This window comes from Dasypus novemcinctus, chromosome 9 (genome assembly GCF_030445035.2).
Source record: "Dasypus novemcinctus isolate mDasNov1 chromosome 9, mDasNov1.1.hap2, whole genome shotgun sequence".
In the NCBI taxonomy this organism is placed as follows: domain Eukaryota; kingdom Metazoa; phylum Chordata; class Mammalia; order Cingulata; family Dasypodidae; genus Dasypus; species Dasypus novemcinctus.
The window spans coordinates 2,956,577-2,975,367 of NC_080681.1; the positions used below are offsets into that span (position 1 = coordinate 2,956,577).

Below are 18,791 nucleotides of genomic sequence, written 5' to 3' on the forward strand. Positions count from 1 at the left end.
CTGTGGGGGGGTATCTTGAAATACAGGAGTCTCATGCTGAAGTCTTGCCTTCCTCTGTTCCACTCCTTCTCAAGGGGCATCATGGGGCTGTTATCTCCAAGGAGAAAACAGCGTTGAGAGGAGGCGCCCAGGCTGGTTTATAAAAGCAAAGCTACAGGAAAGAAAGGCTTGCTAGGTGAAGGCTTGAGAGGTTTGTGGTTTGAGTTGTCAGAGTCTCAAGGAGGAAAAGAGAAGGCTTCATGATCACTTGACCATGGTATTCATAAAGAGGAAGGGACAAGGAGAAAAACCAAGGGAAGAGAATAAGAAAGGAAATCTCGGAATGAAATTGGGGGTGTATGGGAGTGGTTTGTGAGGGAAGGAGAAGGGAGAAACTGAGAAATGAGCAGGCGATTGCAGAAGACATCTGTATGTCCACACACGCGTTCAGCTGCGGTGTTCTGCCTAGCCGGGAGGGAGGCATTCGTTTAAGAACCTTGAAGGCGCAAAGCTGCAGCCAGGGGCCGGGCAGCCCCAGGTGTGAGCCTGAAGCTGTGGAATAAACTGCCCAGAGGCTCCAGCCCCGCCAGCGCCACCCTCTTCGCTCTCCTTGTAACTGAGCCTAGGGGCGTATGTGGGTACAGTTACTTTCTGGAATTTAGATGCCAAGGCGAAAAGCGGGGTCTCTAGGGGTCTCCCACGGAGCCCTCAGGGCCCGAGCAGCAGGAAAGACAGCGTTTTGGGTCGTGAGGAAGGAGAAGAAGGTGAAGTGCCAGAAAGTTGGAAGAGGGGTCTGAGAACCAAAGGGTCGACATTCGTCCTTGGTCCTTGGCTGCTTCTGTTGACATAACGAAAAGGAAATCTCAGAGGAGGAAGCCCCAAACAAGCACTGCAGTCCGATCCCCTCCCCTTCCCTTCCCTTCCCCCTTCCCTCCCCCTCCCTTTCCCCTCCCCTTCCCTTTCCCCTCCCCTTCCCTTTCCCCTCCCCTTCCCTTTCCCCTCCCCTTCCCTTTCCCCTCCCCTTCCCTTTCCCCTCCCCCTCCTCCTCCCCTCCCCCTCCTCCTCCCCTCCCCCTCCTCCTCCCCTCCCCCTCCTAGTTTCAAGGCGGGGCTGCCCTAGAGGCGTATGCGCAAGGCTGCAATGCCGCCCTCCACCCTCAGGGGGCAGCAGCGTCCCGGGCTCGGCGGCTGCTGCCCCGCAGCCCGTCTTGGCCACTGCGGGAGGAGGTCTGGCTCCCGGCGCGCTCGCTGATTGGCTGAGGCGCGGGCGCCGCCATGTTGGCGGAAGCCGTGCCTCCTGTGCTGTGGAAACTGTTGCTGGCCGCGGCCGTGTCTGTGTTGGCAGCCTTCTGCCTCTTCGCCTCGTTTGTGTCTCGGCGCTGAGAGGCAGTGGCCGGCAGCAGGCAGGATGGAGAAAAGTAAAATGAACCTGCCCAAGGGGCCCGATACGCTCTGCTTCGACAAGGATGAGTTCATGAAGGTGCGCCCCGGGGCTCCGGCTCGGGTTGCCGGGTCGTGGATTGTGTTTCTTTGCTCTCCTGGGCCCTCTCCTCGGGCTTGTGTTCCTTCCCACTGCTCTGGGCCGCGCACGCCCCGTTCCCTGGACTCGCCGAGAAGGGGCCCTGGGCCTGCGCTGTGACTGGGCCTCGGCAGGTACCTCCCTGTATTTGCCAGTGAGTCTCCTTGGCCAGACCCTTGGCGTCGGGTCTGTCAGGTGCGGACTCCTGAAAGCACTTCTGTGAAATCGTGCATATTTAGTGACGGGCTCCGAAAGTTCTGGGCTAGTTGTTCTGTGCTGCATGTAAAAGCCCTTATTACCTGACCCTATCCTGTGGGCAGTGCTGTCAGATGGCCAGTTCTTTCTCAGAGAGAAGCTTGTTTGACCGGTGGCTTGCACCTAGGAGCTCAGTATCTGCATTTTAAGTATCTGAACCCGTGTACCTACCCAAGGGTCGATTCGGGAAAAAAGGCACTTAATCTAAAGCTTTTGACTAACAGTCATCTAAAGTTTTTAGAATGAGGTATTTGAAAGATTGAGTTATGTGTACCAATTTTGTTGTAGGTCAGCAAAGTAAATGATTACCTTTCCCTAAAGTTATCCTACTTCTCTTTATAAGGTGGAATTGAAGTTGGCCTGCGGAAAATTGTAGGACCTATTTAACCACTTACTTGCTTGTTTTAGTGTTGAAAAGTTAAACGTTTTGGCTCATAATAGACGCCTGAAATTTTGAATAAGCGAGTTGAAATCTTGTTCTTTTTTTTTTGATGACTTTTACAGTTGTAATACATAATTTCCATTTCTAGGCTAATCAGCCTTTCTTTTTGATATTTGCATTAAGATCACATCTCCAGAGCTATGTTCTTTTTTTTAAAAAAAATTATTAAAGTATATCACTCATGCATAAACATACACAAACAATAAGGGTATAGTAAGAGTTGTGATTATGTTTGTTTTGTTTTTTTTAAAGTATTTTTAGCTGGATCCTCTCCATTGTGGTCATAGCATTTTTAATATACGGGGAACATCTAGACCCAGGAATAATGTGCTTATAGTCATGTACTAAACTGCTTGTTCATGCTGAACCATTGTAATAGAAGGTGTAAACAGAATGTTGTTAAATAAGTACAGAATGGACTTGCTGATCCAGAAGCCTTCTGTTTCACCCACTGCCTAAGAGCTACCCTGAAGCATGGGTAGAAAGAATGAACCAAGAACATATGATGGGGAGAGGTGCAATGAACGAACAAGAATGCACACAGAGATCAGGGACCGTATTCTGACTTCAGGAATCCAGGAGCATGGAAAAATCTTAATTTATCCATCTCTTGACTTCATCAGGCTTCTCTGTCCCTACATTAGCCTCCTTTCTGACTCTCTAGCCCCACTGGCATTCTCACTCTTAGCTAACAGAAAGCCTTTGGTAAATGCACTTCAGGAAATAGAAATCACAAAATTTTAGTTTTAAAATAAAACTTAGAGATAGGGAAGAGATCAAACTGGGAGAGTGACTAGAACTCCCTCAGCAATTCCATGCTCTTTCCTGGCTCTTAAACTTCTGAATACTCCATATTTGTAGTGCTGATATATTTGACCATTCCATATGTTCTTTGTAAAATGTTATTGATTTTCTGAGTTGGACTTGGATGTAAGTTATTTGCAATTTGCATTTCTTTCAAAGAGAATTTTCTAAGTTATAGTTCCATGGCAGAAAGGATGGGTGGAGAGCTTGCTTCCAGCTGTCCAGTTTATATTTCTACATTTGGGTCTCATCCAACACATTCTGTAATTGGATACATGTAGAGACTATCAGATTTGTGTTAGGAAGGGTGAAATTACTGAACTCCTGACAGTTGATTTGAAAGTGTTTCAGTAGTGTCCTGATGATGATGTGGACCTGATAGGGCATTGGCAAAAATTGTTAATTCAACAGGCTTTTATTTTTCCTTAGAGCTACTGGGGCCAGGGACCAAACCTGGACCTCATATGTGGGAAGCCAGCACTCAGCCACTGAGCAACATCAGCTCCCCCCATTTGGTTCCCTCATCTGTTTGCCTGTCCATTTTCTCTCTTTCTAGGAGGCACTGGGGACAGAACCCAGGACCTCCTGTGTGGGAAGCAGGCCCATCCTCTCCCCTCAACAGGCATTTATTGATCACCTACTGTGTGCCAGCCAACCATTTAGATGTTGAAGGTACAAAGATAAAGAAGATATGGTTTTGTTTTTAAGATTTGTTTATTTACCACCACCCCCAGCTGCTCTCTGTGTCCATTTGCTGTGCGTTCTTCTTTGTCTGCTTGTCTTCTCTTTAGGCAGCATTGGGAACTGATCCTGGGACCTTCCAGAATGCGAGAGAGGTACTCAATCTCTTGTGCCACCTCAGCTCCCTTGTCTGCTGCCTCTCTTATTGTCTCTCCTCTGTGTTTCTTTTTGGTGCATCATTTTGCTGTGCCAGCTCTCTGCTTGGGCCAGCTTGCTACATGGGCCAGCATTCCCTGTGGGCCAGCTCTCCATGTGGCAAGCTTACCTTCACTAGGAGGCCCCGGGAATCAAACCCTGGACCCCTCATGTGGTAGACAGGAGTCCAATTGCTTGAGCCACATCCGCTTCAATAAGATATGGTTTTAACTCTTGAGGATGGTGATAAGAAGAGCTGTGTTCTGAAAAGTTACAGCTAGTCCGAAAAGACTGAAGTATGGAGGAGTGGCTAGAAATGAGACTGGAAAGATAGAAAAGTTTGTGTCTGAAACACTGTGCTGAGAGGTTTGTGCTTGATTTGGTATGATTTGTGGAGTTATAGTTAAGGTTAAATCAGGAAATGACATGGTGATATCTGTTGCCTTGGAGCTGCCTGTGGCAGGAGTCCTTCAGTGGTCCTTATGAGATCTAATGAGAAATGCAGTGTAGGGGACAGGTATGTAAAAGCTTAGGTGATCAGAAGGTAGGCAAAGTGGGTGGAAGAATCCCTTGGGGCAGGGGTGTGGCAGCTTTAGTTTTGTTTAGTTTTGTCAGCTTTAAAGAAAATGTACCAGAATTCAGGAGAGTTGACCACCAACCAATGGTTGTAATAGGACAAAGGATCGTGGTAATAGGAGAAAGAAGGTAAATTAGACCCATTTGCCAAGGTATGATGTTGAGATCACATCAATTGTCTTTCCTCTTCTGTCTTGGCATGACTTCATCTCCTGTTTTACAGAAAAAATAAAAGCCATCAAATGGGAACACCTTTATCTGCTCAGAGTCACATTCCTTTTGTATTTGTACCCATTTTCTCGCTCCACCTGGCCTATTATGTAGAGGTACTTTCCTTCTCCTAAGGCTAATAGCTTTGGGTCTCTTGTCTCCTTTGGAACCTAGTAGTATCCTTTCCCTCTCAAAAATCCATTCCATTGGCTTTCAGACACACTCCTTGACAGCCCACCACCCACCACCCACCCCCAACCTCCAGTGATTGCCTTGTGGCTCTTTTCCATATCACAGTCAAATACTTAAGACTTGTCTTAAGTTTCTCACATTTCACTCAAACCTACTGCATTCTGACCACTCTGACCACTGGCACGATATTCCATTAAACAGTTCTCAGCAAAGAGATAATACTTTACTAGATATAACTAAATCCAGTGGATATTTTTCTGTCTTAGTCAACCTCAACAAACCAAATGATCTCTTCATTTGGTTTCTGAGACTCAGTGCTTTCTCCTTTTCACATGTTGCATACTTTTCCAAGGTGATCCATCCATGGAGCTTATAGGCTGGTGAAACCGATTTATATCTCTAGCCAAATGTGTCGTGATCTCCAGTCCCATGTACTCAACTTCCTTATGGCATATATTCTTGGATATTCCAGTGGTATCTCAAACTCAGCATGTTCAAAACTGAATTTGTGAGCATCTCCTCCCCCTAAATCTAGCTTTCTTACAGTATTACAGATCGTAGTAAATGCTCTACCATTCATCTGGTTGTGAGATAGGATACCAGGAGTCATCCTTAATAACCCTTCTCTCCTTCACCCCTCCCAAATCCAGTCTATCACTAGGTCCTGTGGATGTCATTTCCTATGTTTTTTTTAAGGTACAGCGGCTAGGGATTGAACTCCAGACTTCTTGTGTGGGAAGCCTGCACTCAACCACTGAGCCACATCGGCTCCCCCAAGTTGGTTCCTTCATTTATTTGCTTGTTTTTTTGCTTCCAAGAGGCACTGGGGACCAAACCCACATGGGAAGCAGGCACTCAACCACTTGAACCACATCTGCTCCCCCTAAAATCTCTTAAACTTTACTTTTCTCTTCATTTCCAATGGATTTTATTTATTTACTTATTTATCTATTTATGTTAGAGGAGTAGCTGATTTACAGAAAGATCATACACAAAATATAAAATTCCCATATACTGACTGTATTAATCAACCAAAGGGGTGGTGATGCAAAATACCAGAAATTAGTTGCTTTTTTGTAAAGGGTATTTATTTGGGGTAGGAGCTTACAGATACCGGACCATAAGCATGTTACTTCCCTCACCAAAGTCTGTTTTCACATGTTGGAGCAAGATAGCTGTCGACGTCTGTGAGGGCTCAGGCTTCCTGGGGTCCTCTCTTCCAGGGTCTTATTCTCTCTGGGTTCAGGGTTCCTCTCTTCCCAGGGCTTGCTTCTCTTTCCTCTGTGAATTTACTTCCTGGGGCTCCAGCATCAAACTCTCAACATCAAAACTCTAACATCAAAAAACCCTCAACTCTGTCCTGTACCATGGCTTTTATCTGTGAGTCCCCACATGCCCTAATGACATGGCCCAGTCAAAGCCCTCATCATAACTTAATCACACCCAGGTACAGACCAGATTACAAACATTACCCATTATCTATTTTTGGAATTTATAACCATATCAAACTGCTATACCGACCCCATTTTTAACATTTAGAATTAGTGTGGTACCTTTGTTACCATTTATGAAAGGACATTATTAAAATATACTATTCACTATAGTCTATAGTTGACATTATAGTTCACCATATTGTACTGTCCAATGGTTGTTCTAGTTGTTGTTTTACTTGTTATTGTAAGGACATATATGCCACCTGAAATTTCCCATTTTGACCACATTCAGATACATAATTTAGTGGTGTTAATTACATTCACAATATTGTATTACCATCGCCACTGTAATTACCAAAAATTTTCCATTACCTCCAACAGAAACTCTACACCAATTGAAAATATAGTCCCCAATCCCTGTCCCAACCATGGCTTCTGGTAACCTGTACTGTAGTTTCTGACTCCAAGAATTTGCTTATTCTAATTAATTCTTTTCAGTGAGTTTGTACAATATTTTCATTTTATGTCTGGCTTGTTTCACTCAGCATGATGTCCTCAAGGTTCATCGATGTTGTCTGAAGTATCAGAACTTGATTCCTTTTTGTGGCTCAATAAAATTCTGTGTATAATAATCATATTTTGTTTATCCATTCATTGATTGATGGACAATTGGGTTGCTTCCATCTTTTGGCAATTGTGAATAATGCCATTATGAACATTGGTTGTGAAAATATCTGTTGAGTCCCTGCTTTCAAATCTTTTGGAGGTATAGAAAGTGAGATTGCTGAGTCTTACTCTAATTCTATACTTAACTTTCTGAAGAACTGCCAAACAATTTTCCACAACAGTGGCAACATTTTATATTCCCACCAACAATAACAAGTGTTCCTAATTGTCCACATCCTCTCCTTCACTTATTTTTCATTTTTTAAGTAGTAGCCATTCTAGTGGGTATGAAATAGTATCTCACTGTTGTTTTGTTTTGCATTCCCCAAATGAGTAATGATGCTGAGTATCTTTTTATGTGCTTTTTGCCCATTTTTGTTTTTTTCTTTGGAGAAATGTCTATTCAAAGTCTTTTGCCCTTTTTTTTTTAAATTGGATTGTTTGTCTTTTTATTTTTGAGTTGTAGGCTTTCTTTATATATTCTGGATAATAAACCCTTATCAGGTTAAAAGACTTCCAAATACTTTCTCACATTCTGTAGGGTTTTTTTTTTTTTTTTTTACTTTTATGATGAGTCCTTTGATGCACAAAAGTCTTTAATTTTGGTGAGCTCCTATGTATTTACTTTTTCTTTTGTTGCTTGTGCTTTGGGTGTAAGGTTTAAGAAACCATTGCCCAACACCAGATCCTAAAGATGCTTCCTTATATTTTCTTTTAAGAGTTTTATAATCCTGGTTCTTATGTTTAGGTCTTTGATCCATTTTGAGCTGATTTTTTTATATTGTGTAAGATAGAAGTCTACCTTCATTCTTTTGCATATGGAATCCAGTTTTCCCAGCATCATTTGTTGAAGAGACTGTTCAATGTCAGTTGAGTGGACATGGCAGTCTTGTTAAAAACAGTTGGCCATGGAGTGTACAAGGCATGGGACTGTATAAACAGTGACCATGTGGCAGATGATAGACTGTGGTTAATATTACAAATGTGAGAGTGTTCTCTCGTGAACTCTTAAGTATACCATATTAATATATTGTGCTACTAATACAGTGGTTTATGGGGAAAATACACCAAATGTAAGCTTTGGACCATAGTTAGCAGTAATATTTTGATGATGTTCTTTTATAATTTGTAACAGCTATGCCACAGCAATGCAAGGTGTTGGTGGTGGGGTGATGTGTGGGAATTCTACACATTATGCATGATTGTTTTGTAAGCTCACAACTTCTCCAATAAAAAATAAAATTTTAAAGGGGAAAAAATCAATTGGCTATGGATCTGTGGTTCCATTTCTGAACTCCCAATATGTGTACCTTTTTTTCTTGATTTGCTCCTCAGATTGTCATTACTAGTGAATAGAAACATTACTGATTTTTACATGTTGCTCTTGTACCCTACCACTTTGCTGAACTTGATATTTAGCTCTAGTAGCTTTGTTGTAGATTTTTCAAGATTTTCTGTGCATAGGATCATGTCATCTGCAAACAGGGAAAGATTCACTTCCTTCTTTTCAATTTAGATGTCTTTTATTTTCTTGTCTTGCTTAATTGCTCTGGCTAGAACTATTACAATGTTGAATAACAGTGGTGACAGTGGGCATCCTTGTCTTGTTCCCGATCTTAGAGGGAAAGCTTTCATTTTTCACCATTGAATGTGATGTTGTATGTGGATTTTCATACATGCTCTTTATCATGTCATGGAAGTTTCCCTCTATTTGTAGTTTTCTAAGTTTTTTGTTTTGTTTTGGCTTGTTTTGGGCTTTTTTTTCTCATCAAGAAGAGTTGCTGGATTTTGTCAAATCCCTTTTTCTGTGACAGTTGAGATTATTGTGTGGTTCCTGCCCCCCCTTCATTCTATTAATGTGGTGTATTTCATTAATTGATTTTCTTGTGTTGAACCATGCTTATGCTTGCCTGCCTAGAATAAATCCCATTGGATCATGGCGTATTTTTTTAATGTGCTATTGGATTTGGTTTGCTGACATTTTGGTGAGGATATTTGCATTTATATTCACAGGGAATATTGGTCTGTAATATTATTTTGCGATATCTTTATCTAGCTTTGGCATTAGGATGATGCAGGCCTCCTAGAATGAGGTGAGAAATGTTCCCTTCTCTTCAATGTTTTGGAGGAGTTTGAGCCATATTGGTGTTAATTCTTAGAATGTACAGTAAAATTAGCCAATGAAGCCATCTGATTCTCAGCTTTTCTTTTTTGGGAGGTTTTTATTTGTTTGTTTAATTTATTTTTATTTTTTAAAAGATTTTCTATTTCAAGGAGAGACTTTTTTGTTTTGTTGGTTTGTTTTGTTTTTAGGAAGTACCAGCAATATATGAAAAGCAGGCTATCAACCACTAAGCTCTACCCACTCCACTGTTGGGAGGTTTTGATAACTAATTCACCTCTTGTTATTGGTCTGTTGAGATATTCTACTTCTTCTTGAGTCAGTGTATATAGTTTGTGTGTTTCTATGAATTTATCTGTTTTATCTACTTTAACTAATTTATTGATGTACAGTTTTTCATAATTTCCTCTTATGAACCATTTTATTTTTGTGGGGTCAGTGATAATATCCCCCTCCCCCTGCCATTCATCTCTGACTTTTGTTATTTCCATTCTTTTTCCCTTTGTCAGTTCAGCAGTCTACTTAATATTTTGTTGACTTATTGATCTTTTTAAAAAATAACTTATTCTCTATTTTATTTCCACTCTAATCTTTGTTATTTCCTTCCTTCTGCTTGTTTTGGATTTCGTTTGTTCTTTTTCTAGATATTCCAGTTTTGAGGTTAAATATCTGATGCAAAATCTTTATTCTTTTTAAAAATAAGTATTTAATAGCAATAAATTTCCCTCTCAACAGTGCCTTTCTGCATCCCATAAATTTTGGCATGTTGTGTTTTCATTTTTAATCACTTCAGGATATTTCCTAATTTCTCTTGTGGTATCTTCTTTGGTTGTTTAGAGTATGTTGCTTAATTTTCACATATTTGTCAATTTTCCTGATTACCCTTGTTCCTAATTACCAGCATTATTTCATTGTGGTCAGAGAAGATCTGTTATATGATCTTGATATTTTTAAATTTATTGAGACTTGTCTTGTGACCTAACATATGGTCTATCCTGGAAAATGATTCATGTGCACTAGGGAAGATTGTGTATTCTGCTGTTGGGGGAAGTGTTCATATATATATATATGGGGCAGTTTTCAGCTGGTTTATAGTATCATTAAAGTCTTGTATCTTTATTAATCTCTAGCTCTTCTATTCATTTTTGAAAGTGATGTATTGAAATCTCCTACTAATGGAGAACTATTTCTTCCTTCAAATCTGCCAATATGTCCTTCATATATTTTGGGGCTCTTCTTTCAGGTAAATATGTACTTATAATTGTTTTAGTTTCTTGAATTTACACCTTTGTCAGTGTATAGTGACCTCCTTTGTTCCTTGTAACTGTTTTTGACTTAAAGTATATTTTTTCTGGTAATAGTATAGCTATTTCAGTTCTCTTTTGCTTACTATTTGCCTGGTGTATTTTTTCCATCCTTTCACTTTAGTCTCTTATAAGTAACATAAAGTTGGAACATGCTTTTTTATCCATTCTGTCAATCTCTGCCTTTTGACTGGAGAATTTAATCCTTTCATACTTAAAGTAACTACTGATAGAGTGCAGGATTTTTGTCTGCCATTTTGCTACTTAGTCTTTGTAAGTCTTATCCCTCTTTTGCCCTGAAATCTTCTGCTAATGTCTGCTTTCATATTTATTTGTTTGTTTGTATTGTACCCTTTTGAGTCCCTTCTCATTTTCTTTCTGAATATATTTTTCATGTATTTTCTTTGTAGTTACCGTGGGATCAAAATTTAACAACCTAAATCTATAATCACATTTGATTTGATACGAATTTAACTTCATTTTACCCCTTTGTCTCCCCACCATTTTTGTGTGCTTGTTACAAAGTATTTCTTTATGCATTGTATTTCCCAAACCATTGATGTATCATTCTATTTATGCATTCACATTTTTGAAACTATAAAAAATAAGAAATTGAGTTGCATACCGAAAAATGCAATATGATAGTACTGGCATTTATAGTTACCCATATAGTTACCTTTACTGGAGGTCCTTTTTTCTTTCTGTCACTTCAAACCATTGTCTAGTATCCTTTCCTTTTAGTCTGAAGACCCCCCTTTAGCATTGCCTGTAGGGCCGGTATAGTGGTGGCATACTCCCTCAGTTTATCTAGGAATGTCTTCATCTCTCTTTTTTTTTTAAATGAGTCAATTTTATTGATACATATAGCATACAATCCATCCAAAAAGTATATAATCAGTGGTATTTGGTTTAATCACATAGTTGTACATTCATTGCTTCAATCATTATTAGAGCATTTTCATTATAATAATAATAAACAAAAAAACAGACCAAAAAAACTTACCGCCTCTCAATCTCTCCATGCTTCCTTGCCATTCATAGCTGCTATTCTGTTTTCTGTCTTTCTAGTTTATTTGTATTTATATTTGTGAAAACAGTCTTTATATGCAGTATTTCCCATATTCATTCACATGAAGTTTCACTATGCTGTACAGTCCCATGTTACATTTTTCAGCTTCTAGTAATATACATGTCCTTAGACTTTCCCTTTCAACCACTGTCATACCCATATATTAGCGTTGCTAATTACAAACACTATGATGTGTTTTCACCATTTCTGTTTCCAAAGATTTACAAACAAACTTTTTACCGATTCTGCACAGATTAACTCTCAACTTTATTTTCTCTAATCTCATTCTATTTTCTGGTGACCTATATTTTAGTTATTAATCCCAAGGTTTACACAATAAATTTAGTTCATAGTAGTGCAGTCATACAGTATTTGCCCTTTTGTGTCTAGCTTGCTTCAGTCAACATAATTTCCTTCAGGTTCATACATGTTGTCACATGCTTCACAACTTTATTTCTTTCTTACAACTGCATAATAGTCCATCGTGTATATAAACAGCTTGTTTAATCATTCGTTGGTTGATGAATACCTGGGTTGCTTCCGTCTTTTGACAGTTGTGAATACACTGCTGTGAACATCAGTGCACAGATGTCTGTTCATGCCCCTGCTCTCAGTTCTTCTGGGTATGTACCTCGTAGTTCTATTGCCAGGTCACATGACAGGTCTATATTCAACTTCCTTAGGAACTGTCAAACAGTTCTGTACAGTGACTGTACCATTTTGCTTTCCCACCAACAGTGAAGACACGTTCTTGTCTCTCCACATCTTCTCCAACACTTGTAGTTTTCCAGCTTTTTAATAGTGGCCATTCTAATAGGTGTGAAATGATATTGTAGTTTTGGTTTGCATTTCTCTCATCACTAGTGAAGTTGAACATTTTTTCATGTGTTTTTTTGCCATTTGTATTGCTTCTCTGGACAAATGTCTGTTCAAGCCTCTAGCCCACTTTTTAATCTGGTGTAGTATCCCTTTATATGTCGTGAATATTAAACCTTACCAGATATATATTTCTAAATATTTTCTTCTATTTAATCAGCTGTCTTTTCACCCCTTGATACAGTCCTTTGAGGTGCAAAAGTGTTTAATTTTGAGGAGGTGTTATTTATTTTTTTCTTTTGTTGCTTGTGCTTTGAGTAAAATCTAAGAAACCACCACCTACCACAAGATTTTGAAGATCTTGAAGTAGTAAATGGTTTCTCCCTCACATTTGAAAGACATTCTTACTGGATATAAAATTCTTGGCTGGAAATTGTTTTCTTTCAATACTTTAAGTATTTTATGCCACTGCTTTCTTGGTTTCTGATGAGAGAAATCAGCACTTAATCTTATTGGGACTCCCTTGTACATAAAACACTGCTTTTCTTTTGTAGCCTCAGAACACTCTCCTTGTCCTTTGTATTAATACTTGACAGTTGACTACTATGTACCTAGGCATATTTCTCGTCAAATTTATGATGTATGGGGTTTGTTGGGTGTTGGAGAAAATACGGCGCTTACTGGGACACAGAGACTGAAATGATTAGACCAAGAAAGATTTATTGAGAAGCTCTCCCAATGGAGGTGCTCTGAAGAACAGACTTCAGCCCCCTCACCAGCATGGTGGGGGTTTGAGGAGAGACCTCAGCCCCCTCTGGAAGGGGGGATTTGGATTTATACAGAACTTTCCTAGGCGGGGGAGTGATAGTTGGTGGGAGGGGGTTGAGGGTCCGAGTGAAGTGCAGGGGCCAATAGGAAGCCCTAGAGGTGAAAACTGTCCCTGACAGTGACTAGAAGGTAGTGGGTTAGGGAGTTATGGCTTCTTGGAATGCTGCAGGAGCAGCTGTTTCTTTGTTCTGTAGGAATTTTATCTCCCTCTGAATATATTTGCCTAGTTGTGAGAAAACATTTCTAAAACATTTGAAAGCATCTCATAGCAGTTAATTCAATTGTTGAATAGTTTTTACTGGTTGGGCAGTTTGTTTCTATGCTAAGCCAATTCTGCCTTCTTTGAACTTCCATTCATTAGTTCCAGGTATCTGTCCAGAACCCCCACCTCTTAGTGGCTTTGTTGCCACTCTAGGATGGCACAGTGCCTTTTTTTTTTTTATCCGCCCCCCTCCCCCGCCGTGGCTTTTTTTTTTTGCTTCTGTCTCCTCTGTGTCCATTCGCTATGCGTTCTTCTGTGTCTATGTTTATTTTTTGCTTATTCCTATTTTTTGTTTATTCCTCTTGTAGCTTGCTTGCTGTCTGCTCTCTGTGTCCATTCACTGCATGCTCCTCTGCATTTTGTTTTTTTCTTTTGCTTGTCTCCCTTTTTGTTGTGTCACCTTGCTGAGTCGGCTCTCTGCGGCACTTGCGGGCCGGTGGCTCTCCGCAGCATGCAGGCAAGCCTGCCTTCACAAGGAGACCGCGGGACATGAACCCAGGGCCTCCCATATGAATAACCCACAGTTGTTTCCCACAATGCCTTTAAAAAAAATAATCAATTTTATTGAAATGTGTTCATAAACCATATCGTTCATCTAAAGTTTACAGTCAGTGGCAATTGGTTTAATCAAAGAGAATTGTACTAGAGCATTTTCAGTACTCCAAAACAAACAACAGCAACAACTAAAAAAACCACTAGCTCTTAGTAGTCACATCTGTCTCTCTATCCTTCCCCTGCCATACATAACAGCTAATTTATTTCCATCTCTTTAATTTATTTTTATTTACATTTTGTATAGATGAAGTCAAACAATACATAGTACTCTTTGTCTAGTGTCTTTCGCTTAGCATACTTCCTTTTACTTTATTACCATTGATGGAAAAATACAAATATATTACTATATAGTACTGTCCATAGTTTGCTTTGACTGTATTTTGTCCCAAATATCACTTATTAACCTCTTATAACGTTATATTTGTTCTGTTTCAGAGAAAAACATTCTTATATATACACTATTAGCCATACTTATTTTTCACAAGAGGGTTTGCTATGCTATACAGTCCCATGTTTCATCTTTTAGCTTTCTTTCTAGTAATATACATGATCTTAGACTGCCCTTTAACCACTGTCATACCCATATGTTAGCATTGCTAATTACAAGCACTATGATGGGCTTTCACCATTTCTCTTCATTTCAAAACATTTACATACAACCTTTTTACCAATTCTGCACAGATTAAGCCTCTGCTTCCCATTCTCTAACCTCATTCTATCTTCTGGTGACCTATATTCTAGCTATCAACTCCATGAGTTTGCTAATTATGTTTAGTTTATAATAGCGATATCTTGCAAGATTTGTCCTTTCATTCCTGGCTTATTTCACTCAACATAATGTCCTTCAGGTTCACCCATGTTGTCATATGCTTCACTACTTCATTTCCTCTCACAGTTGAATAGTATTCTTTCATGGGTATACACCACAGTTTGTTTATCCTTTCATCAGTTGATGGACACCTGGGTTGCCTTCATAATGCCATTATGAGTATAGGTGTGCAGATGTCGGTTTGTGCCCCTGCTTTCAGTTCTGGGTATATTCCCGGTAGTGGTATTGCCAGGTCATGTGGCAAATCTATATTCATCTTCTTTAGGAACTGCCAAACAGTCCTCCACAGTGGCTGTACCATTTTACATTTCCACCAACAGTGAATAAGTGTTCCTATTTCTCCACAACCTCTCTAACATTGGTAGTTTTCTGGTTTTTGTTTTTTTTTTTTTCTTAAATAGTGGCCACACCAAGGCCTTTTTAATGAAAAGAGAGATTTGGAGCCCTCCTTATGGTGACAGTCAGCAACTACAATATGTTAAAGAACTGAAAGAAGATAAACTACTAACTGAGGCTCCTCCCTCTTCTAGTTGAATGAATTGAGAGTGTGGAAACAAGGTGGTCTACGAGAAGAACAAGCGGCTATGCAGATCTGTTTGTGTTGTTTCAGTTGATAGCAGCGCTTTGAGAACATGAGTCCTAGTTTCAGCTGGCGGCCACTTGTTTGTGACTTTGGGCAAATTGCTGGACTGTGTAGGCTTCAGTTTCTGCATCAGTAATATGAGGTGATAATCTTTGCTGTCTTTTCCAGCTCTTGACATTTTATGTTTCTGTGAGGCTGATTTCCCCAAGTCACACAACTGGTATGGAAGACTGTGGCCCCTATCTCCTGATTTCCAGGCTTCAGGACTGGCGAAATAGTAGTGCGACCCTTACCAGAGGCTGCGAGTGGGAACTTTGGGAAGTGTGATATTTGAAATACAGTTAAGAACAGTCCCAAAGACATCACAAAGTCCATAAGGCTTTAGCTTTATCATTTTACTAATAAGGAAGAAATAGGGAGCCTTCTTTTATTTTAGAAGACATTCTAACAAGTCTAGTAATCTGGACTCTTGGCCTAATGTTAGATACAACAAATATGACAGGAGGGAAAAGGTGGACTATTTGCTGTAGGTTTGTTAGCAGCAGTAAGAGATAATGGCTGACAGAAGAGTAAAAGAGGTAAAACTGAAAAGCAAGCATAAATTTGAAAGTGTGGCAGTCCATTGTTGTTGAGTGCCTTAAACTACTTTGAGGCATCATCATTTTGCAGCAACTAAAGCACTTAACTTAGAGGGTCATCATTTGACCTCAAGTCTTCATGAAATGCTTAAATCCTCTTCTGTGCCAGTTTGAAACAGAAATAATATATTTGAGACTGACTGACTAAATTTCTCTGATTTCTATATATAGAAGTTAGACTGTAGTTTATAAAAGCATTTACTTATGTGAAATACTTTTCTTCCTTTCACTTGGAATATCACAAAATTTATCACTTGAATAAATGGTGAGCCTGTAGGCCTTTGAAATGTTACTATTTCCTCATACTTTGAAATCTCCTATCCATATGTGGTAGAAAGAACTCTTTAGCATGCATTTTCAGTTTCTCAAGCTTGAATAATTTGGTAACCAGTTGTACCAGCATGATTTTTTCGACTATTTTTTACCCATTAAATGTCTTGGCACCCTTGTGAAAAATCAGTTGGGTTTCAAGTAGTTTCTTCTTAAGTGTTTAATACATCTACAATATAAAGGAAAAATATTGTTACAAGCCAGCACAAATTTGAGTTTGTTTGTTGTCCCAGCAAAAGCTAATTAGTATTTATGGATGTCCTAAATAGTTTAGGTCTTACTCTGTGCAACATTTATCTGAAAATAAATAATTGTAAAGTTGCGTGCTAATATTACCTTAGAGTATTTTTAGTATTATAGCTGGGTTTTACAATTTAAAATAGCATTATGGGACACAGAACTGGGGGGAACTTTAAAGAATATTAACTAAGGCAGGTAAAGTGATTTGTCTGAAAGTCATATAACTGATTAGTAGCAAGGCCAAGACTTCAAGCAATTCCTACTCCATTTTCTTTCTATTATATGCTATGTGACTATGGATGCAAGATATTGTCTGAGGTAGTCTAAGAAGCAAAATTTCCAGACTAATTCTGGCAGAAAGTTTTTTAGTAAATGGCAGTGAAATTATGGTTTGGTAAGAAGTCCTCTTATCTGACACTGTCAGGGTAGGTTTTTGGTTGATTAATCATAAAGATCAATTTAACCAGGTACTCCTAAGGAGTGGTGCATACAGATGGTAATATTTTATTTTAAAATATATATTTGTACATTATCCTCCACTCATGTAATACCATACTCATTTCTTTGAAATTGGCCTGCCAATTAGATCTCCATCTTCTTCCTTGTCTCAGTTTCAGTTACTTTGAGTGAGAACCCAAAGGCATTTGCAAAGAATCTGGGTATAAAATCCTTCTAGATTTGTATGACCCACCACCCTCCTGCCCCACCAGGTTTATGATTCTCTCACCCATACCTAATTCAATAGAAGTTTTTCATAGCAACTTGTCTGTATCATATTTCTCAAACATCTGCCTTAGATGTCATGAAAACTTTTCCTTTTTCTACACATATTTTGTAAAATTGTATAATTATGATAAGAAGAACAGGTGTCCTAAACAGGTTTGGAAATCATCACATTTGTTTCTTGGTGACCAAACAACTCAACAGGTAGGAATTAAAGTCACAGGTGAAGTAGACAACCTTTCTAGCTATAAGCAAATGTCAGTCTATTAGGGGCATCAATCAGTATGTTATAAAGGGGAAATAAAGAGCATAGCTCATCCTATAAGACCAGTACTTAGAAAATGAGTAAGGAAGCTCTTGAACATCAGTGGAATAGTCAATATTGATATAAAATGTTAATAAAAATTTTGTGTATTATGAAAAGATGTCTAAATTATATTGTAATGTGGAGAAAAGCAGTTTACAAAAGGGCACGATTGGTAAGATTCCATTTGTGTGTGTACATAGGAAAATGTCTGGAAGGAAGTGAATCAAAATGTTAAACAGTAAAAAAAAAATGTTAATAGTGCTTATCGCTATAGTGTCAGTGTGGGTGATTTTTTACTTTCTGTTTTCTACAGTTCTATGCTACTCAAAACTTCTATATTAAACATTTATTACTTTTAAAACTTAAAATGAACTATTTCTATTCAGAGAAGAGCCTATTTGAAATGTGTTATTTTAAAAAGTAAACTTTGTGGAATTTAGGCATCAATAGAGAATGCTCTTGGTTAGGTGCCCCCTTCCTGGACTTGGAAAGAGTGAGCAAGCATCTTTATGTCAGCATGTATAAATAAAGGTACTTTTTTGTGTGCCGGTAGTAGTGCAGCACCATAAGAGAATGGAATGGGATTTTCTCTCCTACTTTTTCTTACTTCATTTTCATACGTGTTTGGTATCATTGCAATCAGTTTTTCCCTTCTGGTTTTATTTTTCAGGAAGATTTCGATGTTGATCATTTTGTGTCTGACTGTAGGAAGCGGGTCCAGTTGGAGGAACTTAGAGATGATCTAGAACTCTACTATAGACTTCTTAAAACAGCCATGGTTGAACTCATCAACAAGGATTATGCAGACTTTGTCAACCTCTCAACAAACTTGGTAAACTTTAAATCCACATTCCCTGCCAACCTATATATGTGTATACAAATATATACTTTTCTCTCACCCAAATTTATAGGTTGGTGCAAAAGTAATTGTGGTTTTGCACTGTTGAAATTTGCCGTTTGATGTTGGCATACATTCTTTAATAAATGTGATTATGTTATACATCATTTTAATGTGCATTTCTCACTTTATGTTTTTTTGCTAATGACTTATTACTTGATGTAGATTTTATATTTATTTTAGACTATGGAAATGACGTTAGACAAAAAGCAAATTCAAGCAATTTTCTTATTTGAGTTCAAAATGAGTCATAAAGCAGTGGAGACAACTTGCAGTATCAGCAATGCATTTGTCCAGGAACTGCTAATGAACGTACAGTGCAGTGGTGGTTAAAGA

General features: G+C 38.9%; 1 protein-coding gene across 1 annotated transcript in view; it reads left to right on the forward strand.

Annotated features, from left to right (window-relative positions):
* Window positions 1-1,234: 1,234 nt before the first annotated feature.
* The window catches only part of COG2 (component of oligomeric golgi complex 2), a 63,645-nt gene continuing 46,088 nt past the window's right edge, over window positions 1,235-18,791 (forward strand). Inside the window, exons 1-2 of the mRNA XM_058302955.2 lie at window positions 1,235-1,458; window positions 18,228-18,389. Of these exons, the coding sequence (XP_058158938.1) occupies window positions 1,387-1,458; window positions 18,228-18,389 (234 nt within the window). The 5' untranslated portion in view covers window positions 1,235-1,386. The remainder of the gene's footprint in view (window positions 1,459-18,227; window positions 18,390-18,791) is intronic.